Source organism: Emydura macquarii, unplaced genomic scaffold, assembly GCF_026122565.2.
Source record: "Emydura macquarii macquarii isolate MOO-44397 ecotype Brisbane River unplaced genomic scaffold, CSIRO-AGI_Emac_v2 contig_67, whole genome shotgun sequence".
In the NCBI taxonomy this organism is placed as follows: Eukaryota; Metazoa; Chordata; order Testudines; family Chelidae; genus Emydura; species Emydura macquarii.
The window spans coordinates 9,744,784-9,769,538 of record NW_027130204.1 but is presented as its reverse complement, the minus strand read 5'-3'; the positions used below and the strand labels follow the sequence as shown (position 1 = coordinate 9,769,538).

The window sequence follows — 24,755 nt, the reverse complement described above, 5'->3', positions numbered from 1 at the left end:
TGCTGTACAAACTCAGAGCAAAAAAAAATCCCTCTGCCCCAAAGAGCTTTTTTACACCTTCATGTACGCAAGCTTCAGAAAATGCTCTCATCCCGCAGTCATGGGGATATGACCCTTTGCAGCAGCTAAATGCACAACCAGAAGAAGGAGGGGGAAATGCATGTGTACTGTGCATGTATGTGGCTTCAAGCAGAAATTGAGGACCCAAAGAAAAGGGTAGCATAGGACTAGCCTAACCTGAACCACCACCCTGAAGATGGAGGAATTCTCTTGATGAGTGCGAGGAAAATCCTTCCTTAGATCCCTTTCCCATCAAGATATTAGCATATTACAATTTTGAACTCATGAACAATCTACACCCAGACCTATAGCTCTTTCACAGGCCCAATTTGTATCAATACCTGAGAAAGAACTGAACAACGACTGCAGGATGGCGTCCAAAATGTTTGCCACACCCTGAAACAGTATTTCAGGCCAAAACATTTGAGAATGAAATGCCTTGCACGCTACAGCAATGTGTGTAACACAGACAACAGTAAACAGCCCCACATGCATTTAAATAATATGCTACTATATTACGACCATAAAAAAAGTAAACGTTAAGATTATTCAGATGGCTATACAGTACTAGTGGACTTTATTGTGAGTTCTAATTCAGCTAACTTTAATTAAAAGTGTTACATTATTTAATATTTAAAAAAAAAAATCAAACAAAACAACAAAATCTTTAGCCACATCTCATTCCAAAAATATTTTTGCCTCCAAAGCTTTGCATTGAGAACATTCCTGAGAATGATACAAATGGTTTTGACATTATGAAAAGTAAATAAGGAAGAAAAATAAAGATGGAAAAATCGTGAGGTCAGTTTGCAAGTGTTTTTTATTGTTTGAGGCAGGGTTAAAGCCTTTTATAGAGACAAGAACATACATGCAACCAGACTGAATGTGACATTAGGTTATTCTAGACACCCCTGCTTAGAACCTTGCTGCCTGTAATATGCTATGGCCAAAACACATGGTGATGATTCAGAACAGACATTATGATACAAATGAGCTAGGATGGCAACTTGCTGTTATTTTGGTAACTACAAAATCTTTCTAATAATTGTGTGTGTCACAAGAGAAAAAACCTCCTGATTCCCCAAAACTCCTCTATCTCACAAGCCTTTTAATCAGAATTTGGTTTCCTATCCATAATAGCCAAATAACAGAGACTATGACATCAGCAAAGTTGCTACCATAGCCACTGAACTGACTTCCCAGCAATTTGTACTCAGAGGCAGAGCTGAATTTAAAATATATGGGTCCAGATTCCCAGCTGTTGGAAACCAGTGTATATATTACATATATGTGTAATATACGGTGTATATTAACCGGCTCTGTATATTTTAAGTTTCTTTTCAAATGTAAAAGTAAATGCAATGCTGGATAGCAGTTTCAGATTGACAACCATGATTAGTCTTCTGTTCATCAAGAAAGGCATACAACATGGACAGCAGCAGAGTCAGCTTCCCTTCATTCCTCTGCCAATGTGCCTCATCATTTTCTGGAAGGACTACCTCTGGCAGAGAAAGACATCTGCCTCCAGTCCAGTCATCTGCTGAAGATTGCCAAAATACGGGCCACCTGTAAGAATTTAGCTTTGTGACAGACACCTGTCTGCTAGGAAAACAAACAGAGACCACCAACTTCTTTCATACAAGCCAACGAATAGCCAATAGATGGCAACGGCTCTCAGTCAATACTATCATGGGCTCATTTTGAAATAGCAGCCTGGAGGTGAAAGGCTCTGTATACTCTTTATTAATCCCACGGCATCTAGTCACACCAAACAATGTATTGACTCTTGGGAACTTGATGCACAGTAACAAAGGAAATGAGTCATTGCTCCAAACATGTTCACCCCACTTACTAGAAAAGCTTGTAAAATGCTAAGGCTTTTCATTTTGTTACTGAAAAGTTGACAGAAGCCATGTTTACGTAATTTTCATGTACATTAATAGGGAATTAATAATACCACACTGGAGAAGCTATTCTAAGACATATTAGCAAATTTGTAAATTATGTAGATTGCAACAGTGTTAGCGATAAACAATGAAGCATAAACAATTGTAATTTATTTTCCTCTAAATATCATCTAAGCTCAGTAGAGTTTCATTGTGTTTTTTGTTTTTTCCTTTCAAAATATTAAATTCTAAATCTAATCTCTGCACATGTTAAAAAAATTGTCAGATCAACCAGGAATAAATACAACTGTCACTACCATAATCAAGTATTTTTTTCAAGCATATATAGTTCAACAGTGTGCCCTCTGTTTCACCTATTCTGCAATGTTAAAAATGACCCCCCTTCTGAATGTTAAGATGTAGTAAAACTTGAGATTTAAATAAAAAATTGGATACTTTGGTTCAGTTGCACCTGCAAAATTGCTTAGACCCTTTTTCTTAGATAAAAATATATAGATTCATAGTGCTGTGCATTTCTGAAGTGTTTTCATATAACATTGCTGACAACATAGTTCCCCCCACCCCCCCTTAAAGAAAGAGCAAAGCAAACCATGAAGTTTGACTTGTGATAAATACTGTCTGAAAAGGTTTGTGTGTGTTAAACTTAAGTATCTAATTTTTGGGGGGAAAATAAGGACAGATGAGATCTTTTTTAATCTTCAATTGTAGCCACTGCTTTTACGAGCATATTGATACTGCAAGACTCTCTCACTCAACAGGCAAACTTTAGATAAAAGCATTGCTCTTGCTAAAACCAACTGAGCATGCTCATTGGAGCCCCAGGTGTGACCTTTGCTCTTCTGTGAGCAGCAATTGGACCAGGCAATCCATCATGGTGCTCAGCCTGTCAGCCCTGGTGCTTGGCTGCAGCTGTCTGTCACACTGGTGGATGGGACCAGCTTAAAGGCAGTCATGTCAATCTCTGTGTGACTATTCAGACTAAGACAGAAGGATGATTTTGACAGGCTTGGCAAAGTCAGCAGAAGGTACTGGAGGACTCTAGTTACATGCTTAAAATGTAGATGCAACTTGTGCTTTTTGTGTGCATGTTTGTGGATTGTTTAAAGAGGCACGGAATGGTGCTGTTTTATAGCTGGTCATCTCGGATGAATCTGTTGCCTTCAGAATGTTTCCCATAGTAAACATAGCGGCATTTTCCCAGAACACCTGCAGTGAAAAGAAAACAAATTAGGAAAAAGTTAGCAATTAATGTCGTATGCAATGGAACCATATAACTGAGGTTGTTGGAAAGAAGATTGAACTGTGTTTGCAAACTGCTCTCTCTCTTGCATTTCTAGAAAACAAAGTATGTTAATTTGAATTAGTATGTATTATTGTTTTAATTAATGGCATTGGAGTCAGCCTTGAAAACACATACTTGAGTGCCTGTGTGAATCATCCCATTAAGTGTTTGCAGGATTGGCCCTATATACAGTATACTTCATCACCCATCTACTATATTTTAAACTACTTTATTTCCCAACTGCTTTTGTAGGGATGGCATTTTGGATAGAGTTGCATATTTGTACTGTCTGCTATTGTTCCAAAATATAGATACGGAGATGAATCTTTCTAAACCACATGGTTTTATTGATAATCGCAGCAAATTACAACAGCTTGGCACTGATCTAGTGATATAAACATGTAAAACTCTGTTCTGACAGCCTCACAACAGCCCTTGGATGTAAGCAATTATCATTATTCCTACTTTGCACAGGCAGAGAAGTGATGTGACTTGCCCAAGGCCACAAGGTGAATCATTGACAGACGTGAGATTCAAACTCAGGACTTCCTGACTATCAGTCATCCAGACTTCACTGTCCTCCTTTTCTCAATATAAATTGCTCTAGGAGCCAGAGCAATGGTAAAGGGAGACCAAGCATATTGTCTGAAGAAGCCATATTTAAAAGTTATACTTTGTCCTCCCATTAGTGGTGGTAGCTGATATGAGATGGTCCTGCCCCACCCTGAAAATATGTTTACAGGGGAGTGTTGTGGCAATACTAGCAGTATCTCTTTTTGCACCCCAACCTATGTGCAGTCAAATTATTACTGCCTCTTATGCAGAGAAGCTGTGTGCAAGGGTCTCTCTGTCTCCTTCTATCTATCTTGGAATTTTCTAAAACTCTTGTTATTCACTCAAGGGCCACCATAATCTAGGAAACAAACAATATTATGTATAGGGCAAAGACTGCGGACGGAATATCCTCATTTACTGTGCAGGGCTTTAGTTTTACAGGTCCCACATGAACAAATGGGGTCTTATTAGCTGCACCCACACGCAGTGTGAATTGTGAAGTATTCTTTTTTAAATCTGTATGTAATGTAGCAATATAATTATAAGCATCAAATAAGGTATGAAAACCCTGGAAGCAGGGGCTGTGCTGGATTAAAGTTAATCCCTATTATTCTCTCCTGTTTTAAAGCATCAGGTTAGTAACACATTCCTAGAAGAAGAAATTGATAGGCCTGTCATCTGTTTTGAAAAACAAATTCCTCTTAAGGGAAGCACAGAAGAGGGCGCCACGTGCTTTGTTTAGCCCCTTCCTTCTCTCTCCCCCCCCCCCCCCACTTCTCTCACTTGCTCCAAGCCTTCAATAACCCGATTGACCAGTGGAGCAACTTCCATAGTCAAGGGAAGAAATTATTTGTAATCATGGACCAGTGTCTAGTCAAAAGCAAGTTTTCATTTCCTGAGGCGATGCTATCCCATGCAAAGCGAGGTTGTCATTAGATTGGTAAAAAGCTTGGATGAGCTTCTAGAGGTAGAGCTCTAAATTCAAAGGATATGAACAGTTTATTAATGGCCTTCTTCTGACTTCTTTTTTGCTAACAGTGATAAAAGTCCTATTTGAGGTCTGCCGTGTTTCTTAAGGACTGGAAGCAAGAATGTTTACAGAGATCTTGATGAGAGAGTGCTGTTTGATGAATGCTGGAGACTGCAGCTAGGTGTCAGCGCTTAGAAAATGAAGCAAGGACATGAGGTATTAATACTGTCAATGATCTCTTGACAGGAAAACAGATACTACATTCACCATCAGATTTAAATAGACATCAAGTGCATTAATGACAAAAGGGCAGACTTCAAACAAAAGGGGGCTGAATGGTGCTGCGCTGAGCGAGTGCAATAACCTGATCTGAAAAGACATTGTCAGGACTACAGACAGACCTAGAATTGTGTGCAGTGACAGAAAACAGAGATGCCGACAGAGATACCGGTGCCATATTATGCCAAGTATATTCTAACAGTGTCTACAGCCCTAACTAAATCTGACATCATTTCCTATCACTTATAGTATTCTCCACTGCTCCTGTAGAATATTTCTCCCCAGACATCATTACAAACTCCACTGTAGTTTTAAAGTTACTGGCAGGCCTGTTCTGTCATGGAGGTTGGGTCTAGAGGCCTAAGGATAACCTCAGTCAATCTAAATTTGGAGTTTGCTGTAGAAGTGCTCTCATTTTCACTGATATCTCAGCTACTTGAGGTGATCTGAAGGCTAAAGTGTGAGGAGCTGTCACCTTGAATAAAATCCTTAAAGCAAAGACGCTCAGTTCCTGGGATGTTCAGCAAAGATGTCGGACTGTCTGGCAACAGGAAATGAAATCCAGCTGCTGCTGCTCGCCTGGGGATAAAGGTGCTTGGGCTAGTGACAGTTAAAGTCAGCTGAAATTTTTGAACTCCTGCAGCCTACAATGGTTTAAATTAAGGAAGTGTTGTCTCCACAGAGATTCCCTACCAAGGCACGCAGCTGTGATTCGATTGCCAGGCGGATTATACACACTGCTCAGAGAGTCTTGATAAAAGCACAGTTGAAAATGTTGCCATGAGACTTTATTTATCATGAAGGTTATTTGTAAAACAATAGGCTTGCTCATAAATTAAATGGTGACTTTTTTTTTCTCCTCCTCCTCCTCCTATCCCCCACAGCCCCCTTGGCTTGAAGAGAACTGTGAAAATTACAGAGGGTTTGTGTGCTGCAGTAAGAGCTTTTGATGCTAAGATATGCAATACATGGATTTAAGAAATCTACTATCTGATTCAGTAGGATACAGTTTCTCCCTGCACATCTGCAATGTGTTCATTCGTTTGCAGCTTCACAAACTCGTCTGTGTGCATGTGTGTGCACGCACATGCGTGCACGCACATGCATGGAGGGGGATGACAACACATTTAATGACGTGAGGTGTTTTTAATTAAAATATCTGGCATTGGTTATAATAAGCTAAGCATACTCCCAATGCATCAACGTAATGCACAGCATTCTGAATGAGCTTTCTGCTTGGGGCTGTTGAAATATAACAACATGAGGTCCCTTGAGGGATCTTCTTCCCCCAAATGAGGCTCCTAATTTTTCTTAAGTAGCTGCTTCCAACATCACCATAAGCTGTTAAAACTATAATTATGAAAAAATTGCATAGGGAAGAATCATGTTTAAATATACCTTTTATCTTTTAAATTCCTGCTCCTTCAGAATGGATGTTCTAATTATGATGGGTAAGTAATGACCCTGCAGTCACTTGTCTGTGTTGTGGTATCTGTCTTTCTTCACCAACACATTGTAGTGTCAGCAATACAGGCTTTGCCTTAGCTGGGGAAAAACCCAATTATCCCCATAAATAAATAAATACATACATGCATACTGAAGCTAGTGAAAAAATGTTTAAGTCATGTTTCCTCCTTTTAAATTGGGTATGTGTTTCAGAGAGCTATTATGCAATCGGTTGCTCAATGTCCTTTTCTAGAGTGAAATATGTTTTCACTTCTTGTTATTTTTCTTGGGGACCAGACGGTACAAGGCATTCACAATGGGCTATTGAGCAACGCACTTCTAGGTCACCAGTTCAAATCAGCTCAAGTTAGTAGTCACCTAAAGCTAAGGCTATCTGGTAGCATCCTGGTGCCATTACATGAGTTGCTGGTTTTACTTTTTCCTAATGAACAGTTAGGGTTCCATGTCCCACAAAAATACTCCTTGACCATCCAAGTCTGCACCATTGTGCTAGTCTCAACAGAAAATGAAAGGACAAAAATGGGAATGTAGATTAAATGTTTTCTTGCTACCCAAGAGGTAATCCTTCCGGGTCAGGACTCACTGAAGGAGGAATATGTGAGGGAGTTTATACAATGTGGCCATATGGCACCCTTCACCAGCACCTAATTCAGTAAAATATTAAGTCATTTTATATGTTACCATAACCCAAAACATTTGCCTGCCTCATAGTCTCTGATGTGTAGCATCTACACAATCCCTTCCAGTAGAATCCATTTGTTCTCACCAGAATCCTGTTCAAATGTTTTCCTGAAATTCCTAAAGCTTTTAATAATTCTGAGACATGTCAGAATATAGATATTTAGGTCTGCCTGTAAAGGCCTATGGTTGTTTAAGTATATTCTTATCACTTAGCTAGTTATAGGGGTATAGAAACAAAGAATCAAAATCACAGGCCATCTGTCTAGGGGCCTTTTCTCTCACTGTGACAGTCTGAGCAGAGCCCCCACATGGGGTGGGGGAAGGGTACACTTTACCGGAGCCCAGAGGCCCTGGGGGGGCCCGGCCCAGGCTGCAACCCCCATTACCATGAGGAAAAAAATGTTCATGTCTCATGAGATTGCATGTATGGAATGAGGGATTGTGGTATGTGTGGGGGAGGGTGTCCGTGTTACAAGTTTGTACTGAGTCCGAAAAAATTATGCTTGGGCCCTGAGTCTGAGGCCTTGTACTTTGGCTAAGCAGCAGAGGCAGCCATAAACTGGGAAGCATGTGGTCACATCCACACATTCCAGACAAATTACATTAAAACAAAGCAATACCCGTTTATTAAGAAGGCAATCCAGTCTAATACTTCCAGACACAGGAAGAATCCTGGAATGTTTAAAGAAAACTTTGTTTGTCTGGTTTTTAAACACTTGTCAACAGTTGTGGTTGTAGAATCTACACTTCATATTGTTTGGTCATTATGGTACCCACTGTTCTGATAATTTCTGTCTGATTCTTTGATTGTTTCTGTCTATACATAACTAATTGTAATCAGTTAAGGTGATGGGGTATGATTGGTTAGAGAATTGTGTTACAATATGTTAGGATTGGTTAAAGAATTATCTTGTAATATTTTTAAGAAAATAGTGGTTAAGATACACTATAAAAACTGAGGTCAAACAGGAAGTAAGGGGGGAAGGAGGAAAATTACTGGTGTGAAGAATTGGGACTATTGCTTGATTACTTCAATAAACCCATAGTACTCCCTCCTGCTGTACTCGTGCTTCTGTCAGCGAACCAAGAACTGAGGGAGGGGGCCTTAATACATGTGAAAGGGCTATCGTGTATCAGCACATAGTAAAGTATTTACATTTAAGAATGCTAGTGACAGAAATAATCTTATTTACATTATGTGCCAAGGACTGTGTCCCACAAGTAAAACAAAAGGGCATACGATACTCTATACAACACTATGTCTGTCTTAACAGAGGTCCTCACTGCTTGCGGTCTGATCTTGATGTCCTAACTAAATTCCAGTTTAGCTAATTTTATGCTGACTACAGTATCTAAATCCTACCCCATCAGTGCAGGTTGGATCAGATATTTATCTTCACTTCCTGTCTCGCGCTGTTGGGCAGTGCTGCTGTGGGCTATTAAACAGCTGCCACCTTCCACGAAGAAGGTGGTTGCATCTTGAGTTGTGGTTATAGTATAAATGTGTCAGTCACCTTCTGGATGAAATGTCAATACCATTATAACTTTTTTTCAAGGTCTCTAGGGGGTTTTCTCCCATCAATGAATCAGAACCGCAAAGTTACCTAAAATACTAATTGCTTCTTCCCTTATAGGGAAAACACCCCTATCTACAACCAACAATCACAGGAAAATAAATACCTGTCTTACAACCAACTCAGTTCTCGGTGCTACTCATTTAGGCAAAACACTTGCATTAATCCCATTAATTTTAAACATTCTTAAACCATCCCTATTTAGCAAAGAACATAAACAAGTACTTATGGGTAAAATTTTCAAAAGCATCTGTAACTGAGGAGCCTAAGTCCCATTTTATTCTAGGTATTTAGGCACTTAAAATGCAGACAGATACATAGTGGGATTTTCTAAAGTGACTAGGAGTTAGTTGCATAGTCACTTTAGAAAGTTCTACTAGGCACCTACTTATGTCTTAGATAACTAAATACCTTCAAGAATCTGGTACCTGAAAGTCCATTAGACTTCTGCTCTTAATGGAAGTTAGGCTCCTAAATCACTAAGTTCTTTTGAAAATGTTACTCTACATGTTTTGCTAAATTGGAGCCTTACATTACATAAAGGGTTCATACTTGTTTTAGTTAAAGCTAAGTGTCACACTATTTATTCCTGATCTATTTATTTTTAAATGACAAAGAACAAATATTAAAACTGAATGCCGCAAAAAGTGTGGAAATCCCCAAATAAGCAGCTGCAAACTATTTGCTTAGAGAACCTCCGCTCCTGCCAATTTGTGGAGATGGGCTGTACAGTTGGTTTAAAAATAAATAAACCCCCAAAGGATCAGCCTGAAGTTCAGCCCTTTCCCTGACCATTTTCTGGAGCATAGATTAGTCACCCTCCATGGGATGTGTCACAGGATATGAAAGCTAAATATCAAGACAGATAGATAAGGGCATAGAAGGCAGACTTGGACCCAAGCACAGAGACTGCAGCTCTATTGGGACTTGTGGTTGCATCACCAGGGAAGGATGTCTGACCTAGACCTTTTGGAAGGAAGAAGGTTTTGGTTTTTTGGTTTGTTTTTGGTTTTTTTGAGAAGGGAAGTTGGGGGGTAGGGGAATGAGGAGGCAATCTATAAGGAATAAAGATGTATATAGCTGGCCTAAGAGAAGGAAGGGGTATGGCAGTGGGTTCAGATAAGCATCCAAGATTTTAGATTCGTATTCTGAACTGAATCTTCTGAGTTTCATCCATCAGCTTTAATTCATAGATGTTTGTTTATTTACATTTGGCTCTTCAACCGTTTTTCTCCCTCGAAGAGCAAGATCGGTCACAAAATAAAAATATCACATTCACCTACTTCATTATTTCATCTTGGTGATTGTTCCATTGATTGCATTGAAACTGCCTCAACATAAAACCCAGGAAAGAGGCAGTCCTGGGATAAAATACCCCAGCTGAACTGGTCTCTCCCTGCGCGCGCACGCACGCACGCACGCACGCACACACACTTCTTACCATCCTTTAGGCTCATTGCTCATGATCATATCAGTTGTGATACCTTTTAGAGGAGACTAAAAAGTTAGAAATCAGATTCCTGGGTTCTAATGTTGGCTCTGGCAATGACTTGCTGAGTGGTCTTGGGTGAGTCACTTTAACCATTCTGTGCCTCAGTTTCCCCCATCTGTAAAATGAGGAACTTGCCATGTTGTTGCCAAACAATGTTTAAAGAAATGTAAAACCGTGAACAACTGTCACCTGGGGAAGTGGGAGACTTCAGCCACCCTTAACCCTCATTATGCAGCACTTCCGACCTCATCGATACAGGACTCTGGCTCAGATGATAACTACAGAAAGGTGATTGTAAAGAAGTCTGAGTGTGCCACAAGTAAACTTGCTCACTTATGGTGCAGCTCCCCGACTGCCAGGTTGGAGGCTGAGTTCAAGTCATGGGGTACTAATTTTCAGGTTACACATCAGAGCAGCAGAAGCAGGAGTCAGCAGATTATGATGTACATGCTGGGCAGCCCTTCCAACTGGATCTGCTATAAATGCTTGCACTCTGGGCCAAGATCAGTGGGGACAAGCTGCTGCAGCCCCCCCCCCCCCACACGACCTGCAAGAAACTGCTCTGGAACACTAGGCCTCAGCTGTAGCCCCCTACGTATGGCCTGAAGCTTCTGTGGCAGGCTGTGAAAGGCCTAGCTCCTGAAAAACCCAGACCCAATAGCAACAGACCTCAGAGCCTCAGCCTCCTGATGTCACAATGGACTTGGACAGTTTTGGACTACGAACTTCACTGTATCAACCTTCTCTTCCCTTTACATTCCCAGTTCCCCACAATTTCTCCTCCCTCATCTCTTCCCCCACAAAAAAATCCCATGGAATGAACGAGCCATGGGCCAGACACCCTACCCATTTGTTTGCATCGCTATCTTGAATACCTTTCCTCCATCCTTGTCGTCTTAGTTTGTAAGAACTGCACAATGGTGCCTCAATGCCAATGGAGGACCACCGTGTGCTACCAAAACACAAATGAGAAATAAGAAGAATCAGGCTTAGACTTCAGCAGCTTCTAACGAGTGAAAGGTTTCCAGTTATGCCATTCCCTGTCCTGCCTTCTCCAGCTGAAGTCATTGCATGTGACTCCAAATGCCTCTGAGAAGATACTATCTGAATGTTGGCTTATAAAAACTAGCATAAGTTGGCCCCAAAAGTAATTACAAACCAAGATGACATCAGGAAATGCTATCAAAAATGCCCAAGGAACAGATACACAAATATTAACTCTTCTTACATTGTAAACTAATAGCTCTTTTAATTGATTTTTAAGAGAATAAAAGTGCTAAGTGTAAGCAGAAATAATGGGCTCTTCCTCCAAAAGTAGCTGCACATGGAGGCAGTTTCATAAGGCTGAGGGCAGTGCTCAGTTGTACCAGCCCTGAGGGAGCTCCATCTTCCTCAAGGAAGCAGTCAGACGCCATGGTGATGGGTACACTATAGAAAGACAGATCTCCCCATAATACAGGGGAATGTGGCCAATATGACACCTCTCTTTACAACAATGTAGAACTATTGGGTCGTGTCTTGCAGCCTTTGCTGTGGCTAGAAGTGTTAGCATAACCCACCCGTTGTGTTCAGGCGACTGCAATGACTAAAATGTGCTTAGATCCTGTCATGCAGGGGTGCCAAGAAAGTGATAATTCTTTCCCCCTGAACGCCTATGCCCTTCTGGTTAATCAGATTATTTCCAGGTACTAAGTCAAACCCATATTTAGTCCACGGCAATAGCATTGGCATTATGTGCCTAACTTTATCAAAAAGGGAAGGATCTGAACAAGAAAGCGAGGCCATGAAATTATGGCAACTATCCTGCACAGACAAGTACTGTGTCATGTCAAGTCTCACTGGCTGTAGGAAGGAATAAAAAAAAAAAAAAAAAAAAAGGGAGGAAGGAAAGTAGTCAACAGGGAGAGGATGTTGGAAAAATTTGCAACGAAGGTGATAGGAATACAAAGATGTGAAGTTTGCATCCCAGGCCAGGGGAGGCTGCATAAATGTTCAGTGTAAACTAGCAGTCGAGCTGATGTGTGATAAAGTGCAGCCTGCTGTAAATACACTTCAGGGCTCCCAGTGCAGCTGGGGATGAAACTTGTAATTTAAAAAAAAAAAAAAAAAAAAAGAGGAAAGGGAAAAAAATGCACTGCAAGCTTTTTCTCACATAATCTGTTACTGGAAAATTGAGAAGCTTGTCCAAGTCCGTGGGAATAAGCTGATGAGCTGATACTTAATAATAAACCATATTGTGTCGCGGTGCGGAGTCATCTAGATCCATTCAGGCCACAAACTATATTACTTTATACAGCCCTGGCTGACATACATTTAAAGCCCTCTACACATTAAGGAGCCATTAGGTTGACAGATTAAAAGTTATCTTGGAGCTAATGTTTCCATTATGTGTGTCCTGGCAGTGGAACAATCAACACACTGTTCCTCAGATGTCATACTTTGTTTAAAACAAAAAAAATAAAAAAAGAGGGTAGGTCTGCCCCCTTGAATGACATTGACATGATCAGCTTTGATCTGGGCATGTGCTGTCTACAGATCATCTACTGCTGGCTAAAACAAGAGGGCATATCACTTTAAATCATTAACCAGTTCTGTACAGTCCAAGGCAGTTCAGTAATATTTAAGGCCCCATGTTTCTGCATTGCAACTTCTTAGTAATTCTTCCATACTTCTGATGATGATGATTGCAATATGTTGGCTTTTTTCCTCTTAAAAGCAAAGCAAACAAATAAAAAGCCCCCCATAAAATGTGTGTCTCCACCCTTGTTGCAGTTTCAAATGAAGTTTCATTCTGGATGGGATGAGCCTAGAGGTCAGAACAAAATGTTTCTTTTTTAATATTTTGATTTTTAATAAAGAGTGCATTAAAATTTTATTTAAAATCAAGAACATACAGTACTTGTATTTTTAACTATTTACTGGGGCTATTGAGCATCAGAAAATACTGGATATATAGATATCAGCTTTTCCAGAGATTAAATTTTACGTATGAACTGAGGCTCAAATGTATATATCTATATATATATATACACACACATTTATATATATCCACAGAGAAAAAACCTGTGGATTCACAATACCTATTTGTACTTTGCATGTCTCATTCTCTCACATGTATTATAAAGAGAACCTAGTGGATAAAAGATGGGGTAGTTTCCAAAGAGCATGCAAGGATCAGGTGCAAATCAGGTAAAATTTGTTAAATTCCATTCACTCTCCATTTCTCGATGGAAGTCACAAAAGTTAACGCTATTTATTAATAGCCAAGTGCTCCAAGCTGGACTACTTCATCTCTTTTAGCCACTAACCCAACAGCTGCTCTCCTTCCCTCCCACTCCAAAAATCAAACAAACCTCATGCTGATTTCTCCTCTTTAGTCAGTTTAAAGTTGAGGGCATCACCACTAGAGGGCAGCATCCATTTGTCTAATAAACTGGCTAAAATAGCAAACTAAATATTTCCCTATCAATTAAATAATGCTGTTCATTAGTTTTGCAGCCAATTTTGTATTCTGTAATGATCAAAGCTTATATGTATACAACCTGTCCTTTCAACCTTTTACCTGGAAGCCTGATTTCTGGTGGACTAACCTCAGTGAACATCAATTTGGGTATATGGATGTCTACAAAAAGAAGTCACTATTTATGGGGCTGAACTAAAGGCTCAATATGTTTCATATAAGGAATAAATATAAATATATAAATTAAATTGATTGTTTTGAATTATATTTCTTTTATTTTTAATAATGCAACAATATACTTGCAGTGTATTCAGAATGGTGGGCCAGGAGGTTTCAAAATCTGATCCTTACTGCATATTAAAGTTCAGCTGCTTTGTCAACACCTCCCATATTATCTTAGAAGACTCTCAGTTGATTTGACTAACATATGCAAAAGTGGCATTTCTTTAAACTGTTCTCCACTTTGGGTTACATTCTACTAATAATACCTCTATTAATCAGCAACAGAATTAAACCGTAAAGAATGCTAGAGCCATTAAGGAAACAGAGGAGGGATATAATTATATTGTACTTCACAAAGTTTAGGAATTTGCAGATTGCAATAGCAGTAAAGGGGGAAAGAAGGAAAATAAGCTCTTTCAGTAACGGTGATAGGATTAAATAAATGTACCATGATTTATGGGGTAGAAAGCAAACTTTTGGAAAAATTGTTCGGAAAGTCTGCAAGCATTCCAGCAAAATTACAAATTCTTCTATGAGCAGCAGGGCCCCTCTGGAGAGTTTAGAAGTGAATTTGGCTCATCTCATGAGTAAAATTTGCTTTTGGATCTCAGATGTGTTCTGCTGGAGGAGTTCACATTTTTTAAAAAAAGCCATCCACAATTCAGTCTGGCTCAGCTGGTTTGAAGTTTCTCAAGAGAGCCATTTGAAATAAAGAGCAAGTTTTTTTCCCAGCTTTAAAAATAAAAAAGCATGTCTCTCAAAATTAACCAGCACAGTTAAATAGTGCTGCTGTCATATTATGATAATGTGATGATTAGTTAGGGAAACTTTCTTTGTATCCTGCTACTCATTTCCTTCCATAGCCGTTCATCAGAAACAAAGGAGACTTTTAACTAATTGCTAATGATAAGATTGATAGGATTCTTCTTGATATAACACACAACCCTCAAGGGACTGGTGCCGAGGTGCTGGGTTCCCTCAACTCCCAGTAGGATCTGCAAACGCTTAGCACCTTGCAGCAGGCATCCAGATCTCCCAGGATTGGGTGTTAAATGGGCTCCCCACTCTTCCGACCCAGTTGATATATGGCTCAGCTGAAATCAGAAATACATCTGAGCCATGAAGTTCAACTCCGGAGCCGAACTTCCTGAAAGTTCTTCAGGCGTTCAGTTCGTTGGTTTTAGTTGGGGCCTGTCTCTAGCTGAAACAAGCACTGCATTATACAGAATACACAGGATGATTTGCTACTGCAAAGGGCTTATAGCCTAATTCTCAAACACTGACTGACTCCAGCAGAGAGTGCCAAAACATTGTCATTGTTTTCCATCTTAAACTCTCTCCCCTCTTCACGGCCTTTTAAAAACATGGTAATGAGGGAGAAGCTGAAGATTAAATCACAATGGACAGCAGAATGTAGTTTACAAGAGCACTTTTAGCTTCTATGGAAGCTTGTGCTGAAGACTAAAGATAGGGAACTAAAGAAACCCAAGACAGGCACAGTAAAACCCCTCTATTAGGGTCAGACTCATTAAAATGTAGTCAAAGCACCAAAGACTTTCTTACAAATATTACGCTTAGTAAACATTTTCCACTGAAGCACGGATACTGGTGAAAGCTTTTGGAGCGTGTCACTTAATCAGTATTTACCCGCTTTGACAGCTTGAAATATTACTCACTTATTTGGCTGGTTCAAATATGTCAGACTCGACTGTCATAAGTTAACATGTTCCCATATTAAAAAAGAGCCAACTGGCAAATGTGCACATTGGACGTAATAAAACACATCTGGCCGAACAATCAAACAATGCTGATCACAGTGTCAGTCTCAAACATAAATGAATAGTGACTGTCTAGGACATTACCGAGTCAAACAGGAAGCAATAACCTCCTACCCACAACTTTAATCAAAACGTTAATCGAAAGACAGAAACTCCAAAGCACTCTGTTTCCAAGACATGCTCCTGCATGGTTAAAGGGCATAAATATTTGACATGTCCTGGGTCATTTGCTTATAAAGAGGGAGTGCTGAAGGGGGAAGCTATGCCTCAAGCCACTGACTGTCACTGGAAGGCCAACCAGGTCATGAAGATTACGTATCACAGTCCTTTGTCTAAGAGCAGGTGTCACTGTGCCTAACATACCAGTGGAAAGAACAAAAGAGGTAGAGGGTCGCCAAGGATTAGTGAAAATCCCAAATCCTGCCATATCAGTTCACAGTTGTATGTAGTAGCAAGGCAGAACTGGTCAGATGCCTTCTCCTTGCTCAGTTAAACATCTAAGAGTGTAGTACATGCTACTGCTGCTATTAAACCAGGAGCAACTTTCTTCCAACCTTCTTGGAACTGTCTCTCTCTCGCAGGTGCAAGCACTAGCACCGGTATCACTGAGGCACATTGACCTCCGAAACACCTCCCTGTTCCATCAGGAGCAATGCACAGCTGCTGTACCTGACACACAAGGATCTCCACAAAGGTCTTTGAGTGCAGAAAGTTTCGGAAATTAAATTTGTGCACTGAACCTCTGGATTAGTCCTTTCAGAGAAGCCACCATCAAATAGTTGAACACAATTAAAAATATTTCAATCTCCAGGACAAGCTTGACACCCTTTGTGGCATTTTTGCTGAGAATAGGTACTGGCCTTTCTAACAAAATGTCAGATGTGACTTTTTGTTCATTTTGGCTGAACAGAAGCCAAATATTGCTGCGGGGGAGATGAGGGAGGTAGGGAAAGCAGATAGTTAAAAAGGTAAAAGTGTGTGTTGTAATCCCCAAATTGCACCTGGATTGAATGTTTTCAGACAATTTTCTTGTCTAAATCAAGACCGTACCTTTTTTTTTTTCTTCTAGGAGAGGGTTAAGAATAATCTGAAGCCAGGAAAATGGCTGCTGTTGATACTGGTGAGGCCTTCTCTTTAACTAGATCCTCCAGGAAAAAACAAATTAATCAACAGCCAGCTGAAGTGGGTTTAATGATTGTATTCTGCATACAATCAGCTTTTCCCTTTTCAAGGGCCATCAATATGTCAAGGGAAGACATATCTGAAGGATATAGCTCTTAACATCAAGGTTATCTATTCTTCACAAGGCTCCCACTCCTTACTGGGCTGATACTTTACACTGCCTGTGTCTAACATTTTCATCAACTCTGCAATCAATCAAGGTAATAATGTTGTGCAAAAAATCAATTAACAACGCAATTAAACTTTCCTTATTATCTCAAAGGGCTGAAATAATACCTAAAGGGAAGATAGACTCACTGAATGCAGACATCCATAACCCAATGTGAAAGTGAATTATGAGGTTAGACAGATGCAGGCATGTCCTGGCGCTGTTATTTTCAAAGGGATATAGCTCATCCAGGCAGTGTATCAGTCACCGCCAATCCCATGCCCTAAAATTCCAAATTACCTTTAAGAAATATATGATGTGCAATATCCATTTCATATTTTCTTTTAAAGATAAACCCCCCGAAGTCTGAACAGGAGTGTTATTTAAAGACAAAATGATCTTTCAGACAGAACATAAAATACAAAAGTTATAACAACATTTACATCTGTATACCACCCATGTCTGTAAATGCAGGTCATCAATTATACATAATCTGGGATGCATACGGAACAGAAGATATGGCACAACATATAAAACCCAAAGGCTTAAATTTGCATACACCTACATCTGTGGCATACCACCAAGTATAGTGAAGGAACAGCCCCAGTTTACACACATGTGGTAGCATCAGTAATAACTTAAGTACTATTCATTTAAAATAAGACAGAGTGCCTGTATTATTTAGCAATTACACTCAACTCTCACTAAAACACCATTCCCAGGAGCTGAGAATTTTAAAGTGCATCAAAAGAAGACAATTAACCCCTTGCTGTTGGAAGGAGTTGGGATTTAGCACCAAACAGTGAAGAATGAGGGGACTCAAACACACCAACACAATGAAATTAATATAGTTAGGAACCCAGGTCTTGTGCCAGAGATGTATGGAGGAGGATTTGGGGGAGGAAGAAGAAAAGAAGAGAGAGGGGAAAGAGTATAAAACTACCCTATGAATGACCTCCCAATTTCCAAAGCAGACAAAAAGTGTCATACAAAGAAAATGACCACCACAGAGCTAGCTGGAATTTTCTGACACCTATCATTTTCCAGCACATAACCTGAGCCTTTCCACCCACCCACCCACACACTCCCCCCAGCCTCTGTTTTGATTTAGCACAGGCAAAAAGAAAATGAAAATAGGAAAACATTAAAGGAAGGGGATATCTATATCAGAATGACAAGCTAAACTCACATCCTGCAAGAAGCTCAGCACCAACCTCTAAGAAACAAAAGCTTTCTCTTCAACAAAGCACTTTGGATTCCTTTATTGAGGATCTCTCTGTGTCTGTTAGCAGAGGTATTCTACAAAACAGTTCTCCCAGCAGGGTTTGCTTAAGCACATAACATCAGCATTTTAGAAACGGTCTATTTTTACAATTAACTCGTGTAATGCAAGTCACTTGTTTGGACTAAGAACATTTTTTTTGTTAGCAATTCTCCCTGTTTTTGTCATGTGCTACCCCCCCATGGTGTGAAGTCAGTCATGAGTGAGTTACAGATGCAGGATTAAGTGAATTCGAAATTATGCAACTTCCACAATTTTTTAAATATTACACACTTCTCCTGCCTGGGTTTTGAGCATTAATGTGATGATAGGATTAGTGAATTCAACCATTACTACCTTAACTTAAGGAACATAATTAATATGTTTCCATTTTCAATGACTGTGTGTGTTTATCAATTGGAACCATTCCTGCTGTGTATTTGATTCCAATGAGGATGGGGTGTATTAGATTTTAAATGATGTGCTAGCTCTTCTGCTCCTTATATGCCACAGTTTATGTCTTGCAATTGGAGACATGGATGACATACAGGTGTAAACGTTATTAAAGCTTTTGTATTTTAATTTCTTTGTGAATGGCTTCTTTGTTTTTAGATATTTCTTTTAACCATCACAAACAACCAGCAATACATACATCTTTAGATTTTTTTTTCCTGCTAAGCTTTTTGATTAAGATATTTTTCATTCTCTAATGCTATCTCTTCATCAAACTAAAATGCAGGATAAGCTGGCAGACAGGAAAGTTACATTTGCATGGTAATGGAAGAAACACCCTTCTTTGTCATATGCTCGTTATACAGAATCAGAACCAAAAGTTACTTTATTTTTACTTGATTGCTGTCGGATATAGGTACCAGTTCCCGAAGCTGGTGACTGACATCATTTTCAACCTGCTTTCACTTCTTACTATCCTATTCATGTTTCTCGGAAATTCAACATGAACATGGCAGAGGGAAAAACACTTTGCCAGATCATGGTGAATCAGTTTGCTATATCTATTTTAAGTTGTATTCAAACAATTTTAGATTAACTAGCCAATGTTTCCACTTAATTGTTTGCATTATTTAGATAGCTAAATAATAGTATAGTCAGATTTGACTTACTATATACACATATATTCAAGGCTATATGGTGCTGTAAACAACTTAACATAAGGATATAGATGCATATATGCGCACTACACATCAATCATGCAAAACATTACTTATCCATTTGCCTGGGGTAATTTTTTTTTGATGGATTGATAAAACATCTTTTTTTCCCCTATCATTATGGGTCATTAAGGGAAAGGTTGAGTAGGTAGATGTGTGTCTGGGCTGGTAAATCTTCATGACAACTGTGAAAGACTATTGTACATAAAAGAATATACACACACACACACACGTAAATTGACTGATAGAAATGCCAAGCCAAACAACTTATGTTTAATCACTAATAATTTTGTTATGTAAAAACATTTTTTCACACTCATACAGTTACTCTTCCTCAGTGAAGTTTCACCACATCAAGTTTGAAAATTCTGAGTTTGCCTCCCCTCCAAAAAAGGGCTTAGATTTCTTTCTAACAAAGACAAGGTATATATATTATTATTATTTTATATATATATATATTTATTTATTTACCCACTGAGATAACGGAAAACCCAATAAACCTATAATATATACACTATCATTTTCTCGATATAAATTTAAATGTACTTGGAAAAGAAATATTGTTAAGAGAAATTCAGGCTTATTTTTAATTAAAAAATCTAACTTGAAATCATTTAGCCAAATGGCAAAGAGATCAGACCAACAAAATAATTGTTATATCTTTTGAAGTGAGTTGCATACTGCATGCCGACAGCTTGAACTCTCCAGTATTACATTTTACCACATGATATAGTATTTTGTTGTTACTGGATATTGAAAATGCAGCGTTCTGTTTGATATATGGAGATCCAAATCCACATTACCCTTTCTCCACATACAGCTTTCTACCAGAGGCCACCTGTTTCTGCGGTAAATTCAGTACAGATTCGCTTTGTCAGTTGTTTCATTCCACATTCCTCTATCGTGCACCAGCACAAAGATGCTTTTTGGGCTATGAAGCAGAGACAGAAGAGTGACTGGAAATATAAACCATAATTCAAGTTAGTGCAGATGGACACCACAATTCCATTTTGATATCTTCAGTATGACACCATCATTATGAAATTGATAAGCTGCTTGCATACGTTTCAGCAGTATCACCCTGGAGGCTACAAAGTCAACTCAAAACCATGAATTAGGTTGGTTCTGTTATATAAGAGCAAAGCCAAGTTATGATAATAACATATTGGCCCAGATCCTGGCAAATGGTGTAACTGTTTTGCACTGCACTGCTGGTAAATTATACCCATAAAGCCAGCCATGGGAGGGTCATCCCAGCGTACAACAGCGGTCCATATTCTTCCATTAGTTGTCAGATGTGTAACTAGGCGAAAGGGGAAAGTGAGGACTTCCCTGTACCATACTTATCCCTAACAGCCAAATTGTGACCCCTTGAGGCTGCTCCTAATTTATGGTGTGGGAATAGACTGGCTCACAGCCAACCATGAGCAGAAGACTACCATTGAGCAGACCTCTTCTATGATCCTTGACAATAGTAATCTGGCCATCACCCTAAATTAATTGCTCCTTTACTTTCCACCAATAAAATACATGTGAGTAACGACTTGCATGATCAGGCCCCAGTAATTTTTAAAAAAGGTTTGTCATGTGGATAGTGGAGAAGAGGAACATTTTCAAATGTTTGCTAAGCAACTTCCCTTGCTACTAGAAAAATTTATATTTTATAAATATGAGGTATGGCAATATGACTCTGCAACATGATTTTGTCAGACACAGCTTTATTCACAGGCTATATAGATGAACACCTTATGGCATCCTATCTAAAGTGGACAAATGCGGCCTCACATCTACAGTGAAACTGGAACAGATATTGCTTATTATAAAATAGTTTGTCATAAACAAAATGTAAATATTAATGGATGCCCTTTGTGGGAGTGGAGTAAGATCCCTGCTCCAATCAAATCCTTTAACTCTTCGTACAATCGATGGCTCTATCCCCTCTGAAGAATCAGTTGTAGACAATGAGGCAAAAGTGGCAACAAACCCTGCTATCACACACAAGTAGCCCTGCATTTAACAGCTCATTGCATAATCTCATGCTGCGATCACATAGCTTCCCTAGGGGAGAAAATTGAGGATGCATGAACACGTTTAACAAAATGGAATATTTTGTAGAGATGGAGAAGCCACAAAAGAGAAATTATTCAACCAATCTCCAAAGAAACTAATCATAACCCAGAGGCTCCAGAATATCCCTTTTTTCTGATGCCCTTCCATGGTCAGCATTATCTAGAAGTTCACTTGGCTACTAAGGATCATCAGGAATAGGTTCAGGTAAGAAAAACGATCCGCTAATAGGAGACTCTCAAACACGGGAACATAGAAGAGAAACTAAAAACATTTTAAGTTTTCTCAAATTATTTTTAACATCAGGTGGTGGGGGGTTCAACAGTGGTTTTGCAAGATCTACTTATGTTACATGGGGAACAACATTTTGAAAGAAAGAAAGAAAGAAAGAAAGAAAGGGTTTACTTGCTACCAGTATGGGTTTTGCACACAGCCTGGCATCTTTAGAGCGCCAATGGATTTGGCAGAAATGACGGGTAAAAGTCTTAGACCTACATGGCTCTAAAATGTACTGACGTTAACTGTAATTAATATCTAAGCATTTGCAAAGCTTATATAAAAGTATTACTCTGTTCAAAGGGAAAGGCATATGAAATACTCATTCTAAAAGTTATTTTCCTGTTTCTCTTTGTCTCAGAAAGAAAAAGGGGGAAAAACCCACACTAATTATATATCTTCTGAAACTGTAACCCGAGAAAAGACTTTGCAAATAAAATGCTTCCCAGAAAAGAATATTTGGCAGTGTTTGGTTCTTGTTTTCCCTAATAACCATTAAAAGTCTCCCCTAGTAAACCTTTTTACTGCAACATTAGAAATGGAAGAGTTTACATTTTATTTAATGAATAGTTGCAGAGCATTAAAGCAGCCTCTCATTGGTGAAACAGCTCCTTATCCTCACTTTGTCTCAATTGGTTTTTTTACATTTCATTTTCAATGACATGTCAGCCGTCTCTCACCAACCTCAAAGGAAAGTTGAATGCAGGGCTTACAAAGTTAAGCTGACATTTGCTCTCTTCCAATAAAAAATATTTAGTCCATTAAACATAAATACCTGTCATTATGATACATGGACTGGGTACAAGCCTCCCGTTTCCCTCTGATGTTTATTACATCCAAACAACTGCAGTGCCTGCATGTTTTCAACTTTAGTGTATTGATTAAACTTTTAAATGGCTGCCATATAACCCAGGGACATCAGGAAGATTAATTTGCGTCAATGTTCATCTGTAATTCATTAGCCATTTATTCTTTACAACCACATGGGCTATCAAGAAAATGCAGGCCATTTTTCACTCTGCACAGGCTTGGGAACAGATCCTGAAATTTGTGCTGCATACAAATCAGATCCCCAGGCCTGGCCACTTAAACGGCTTGGCTTTTCAAAAGTTGAAGTTGGGAATAACAGCAGAAAAAAAGGAACATAAAAAACCAGAAATGGACCAAATATACATCCTCAGGGTATTTGAGATTTAACTGAGTTTGTCCACTGTCTTTTCATCCATGGATTATGGTTTCTTATTTCAGTCAGATTAAAATAACTGCAACTTGTTTCTGAGCATAGGCCATAAATAAAATGAGTCGCTTCCCTTCCCCTCCCCCAACGCCTCCAACATCTCCTTGGATGCAGTTACTCAGAGAAAGCTACAGAGAGTGACGGTGAAGTATAAAAAGTTCATGCCTCGAGGAGGTTGAAACTGAAAAATCCAAAGAAAGGCTATGGTTTTAACCGACTCTCACATTTATTGTGGATTCCAGTCCGGCCTTTATTTGGGAAAATGCCCAGCTAAATATCGGTATGTTTCATTAGGGCAGAGGTAAGCCATCTGGCTTCCTGATTTGCCCTACTGACCCCTTGCCACAGTATGAAGTGCATATTAAATAAGGAAAAAGGAAAGAGTGCTGCTATAAAACAAACAAGAAATGCACATGAATTCTACATTTACAACACGGAAAGATCAATGAATTGCATTCTGGTTTTCTTCCTCCTTTCTAAATACCTATAAATAAATGGTGTCACTGTGCTAGCTAAACCCATAGTTCTAGGGCATCAGACTCATCGTGCCTAATGACTCTAAACAAAACTCCAAAACTGAAGATGACACACAAAATGACAGAGGCTGGTTCTCTGTTGCAGGGCAAGAGCAGGAGCATATCAGCGCACGGCAAAACAAGCTGGAATTCTCCTTGTCAGTCTACATGTCTTTTGGGGTTCCATTGATTTCTATGTGCAAGGAAGCTTTGTTACAAGCACCATTCTTCTGCTTTTGATGCCGAAAGGTGCCTAAAACCAGGGAGTGTATCTTTATGTTTGTGAGTGGAGAGCAGTGAAATGTTTGCTTGTAATATCACTGATCAGCCTGTTTATTCTTGAATATAAATCTGGATAAAAAGAGCCTCTAAATGGGACAGAATCTGGTGTAATCCTAATCCTAGCATGAGTGCACAAAAACCAGTGCAGTCAGCAATCCAGTTACATCTCTTCAGAAGCTTTGTGGGAAAGGAAGGGATTATCAAAAATACTCCGGACCACATAAAGCTTGTAGACTTTCTGCAAAGGTTTAGGAAAGGCAAACGTTATTTTGGATGAGACTGACAGCACATTTTGTGAGTGGATCATACTATTTGATATTGCATCTTATAAAGTGATTAAACTCAGCAAAGACAAATGGATGATAACAGAGCAAACCACACAGAGCGATGTGACGTTTGCGCCGTATCAGGGTTGCGAAATGAAAACAGGACATTCCAGATGCGCTTTACAGAATTTTTACCATCTTCTCTCCCTTCCTTCCTAATAAAAACCTCCATGGAATTTTGACACTACAATCTGTTTCCTTAAATTCTTTGTTCTGATTGTAGACTCTTCATGTTGGAGCTGGGCTTCACCCTACTGAGCCACAAGTTCAAGGTGTTAGAGAACTTGGCCCAAGGTTGTTTGCACAACTGGGAAACCTGTGAGTAGCTCCCACTCAGCCAGGCTTTCCTTGCTGTTCCCAACAGCTTCACTTCCCTCACTCCACCAAATCTCCCTTGTCCTCAAGCAACCCCAGGACCTCATATGTAGCTGATATGTCTTTGAGAAGAAGGCAATGGTTTGTGCCCGCCTTCCACTTCTGCCTGGAGGGGCTGGGGCCTTTGTCTTCCCTTCGTCTTCAGACGTCTATAGTTTGCTGCTCCCTAAGTGGCTGTCAGTTATGGGCA

General features: G+C 39.4%; 1 protein-coding gene across 2 annotated transcripts in view; it reads right to left on the bottom strand.

Annotated features, from left to right (window-relative positions):
• Positions 1-862: 862 nt before the first annotated feature.
• LRMDA (leucine rich melanocyte differentiation associated) overlaps positions 863-24,755 on the bottom strand; it is an 877,229-nt gene continuing 853,336 nt past the window's right edge. For both annotated transcript variants that reach the window (XM_067539479.1, XM_067539487.1), the window contains one exon: positions 863-3,173. In XM_067539479.1, the coding sequence (XP_067395580.1) occupies positions 3,094-3,173 (80 nt within the window). In that variant the 3' untranslated portion in view covers positions 863-3,093. The remainder of the gene's footprint in view (positions 3,174-24,755) is intronic.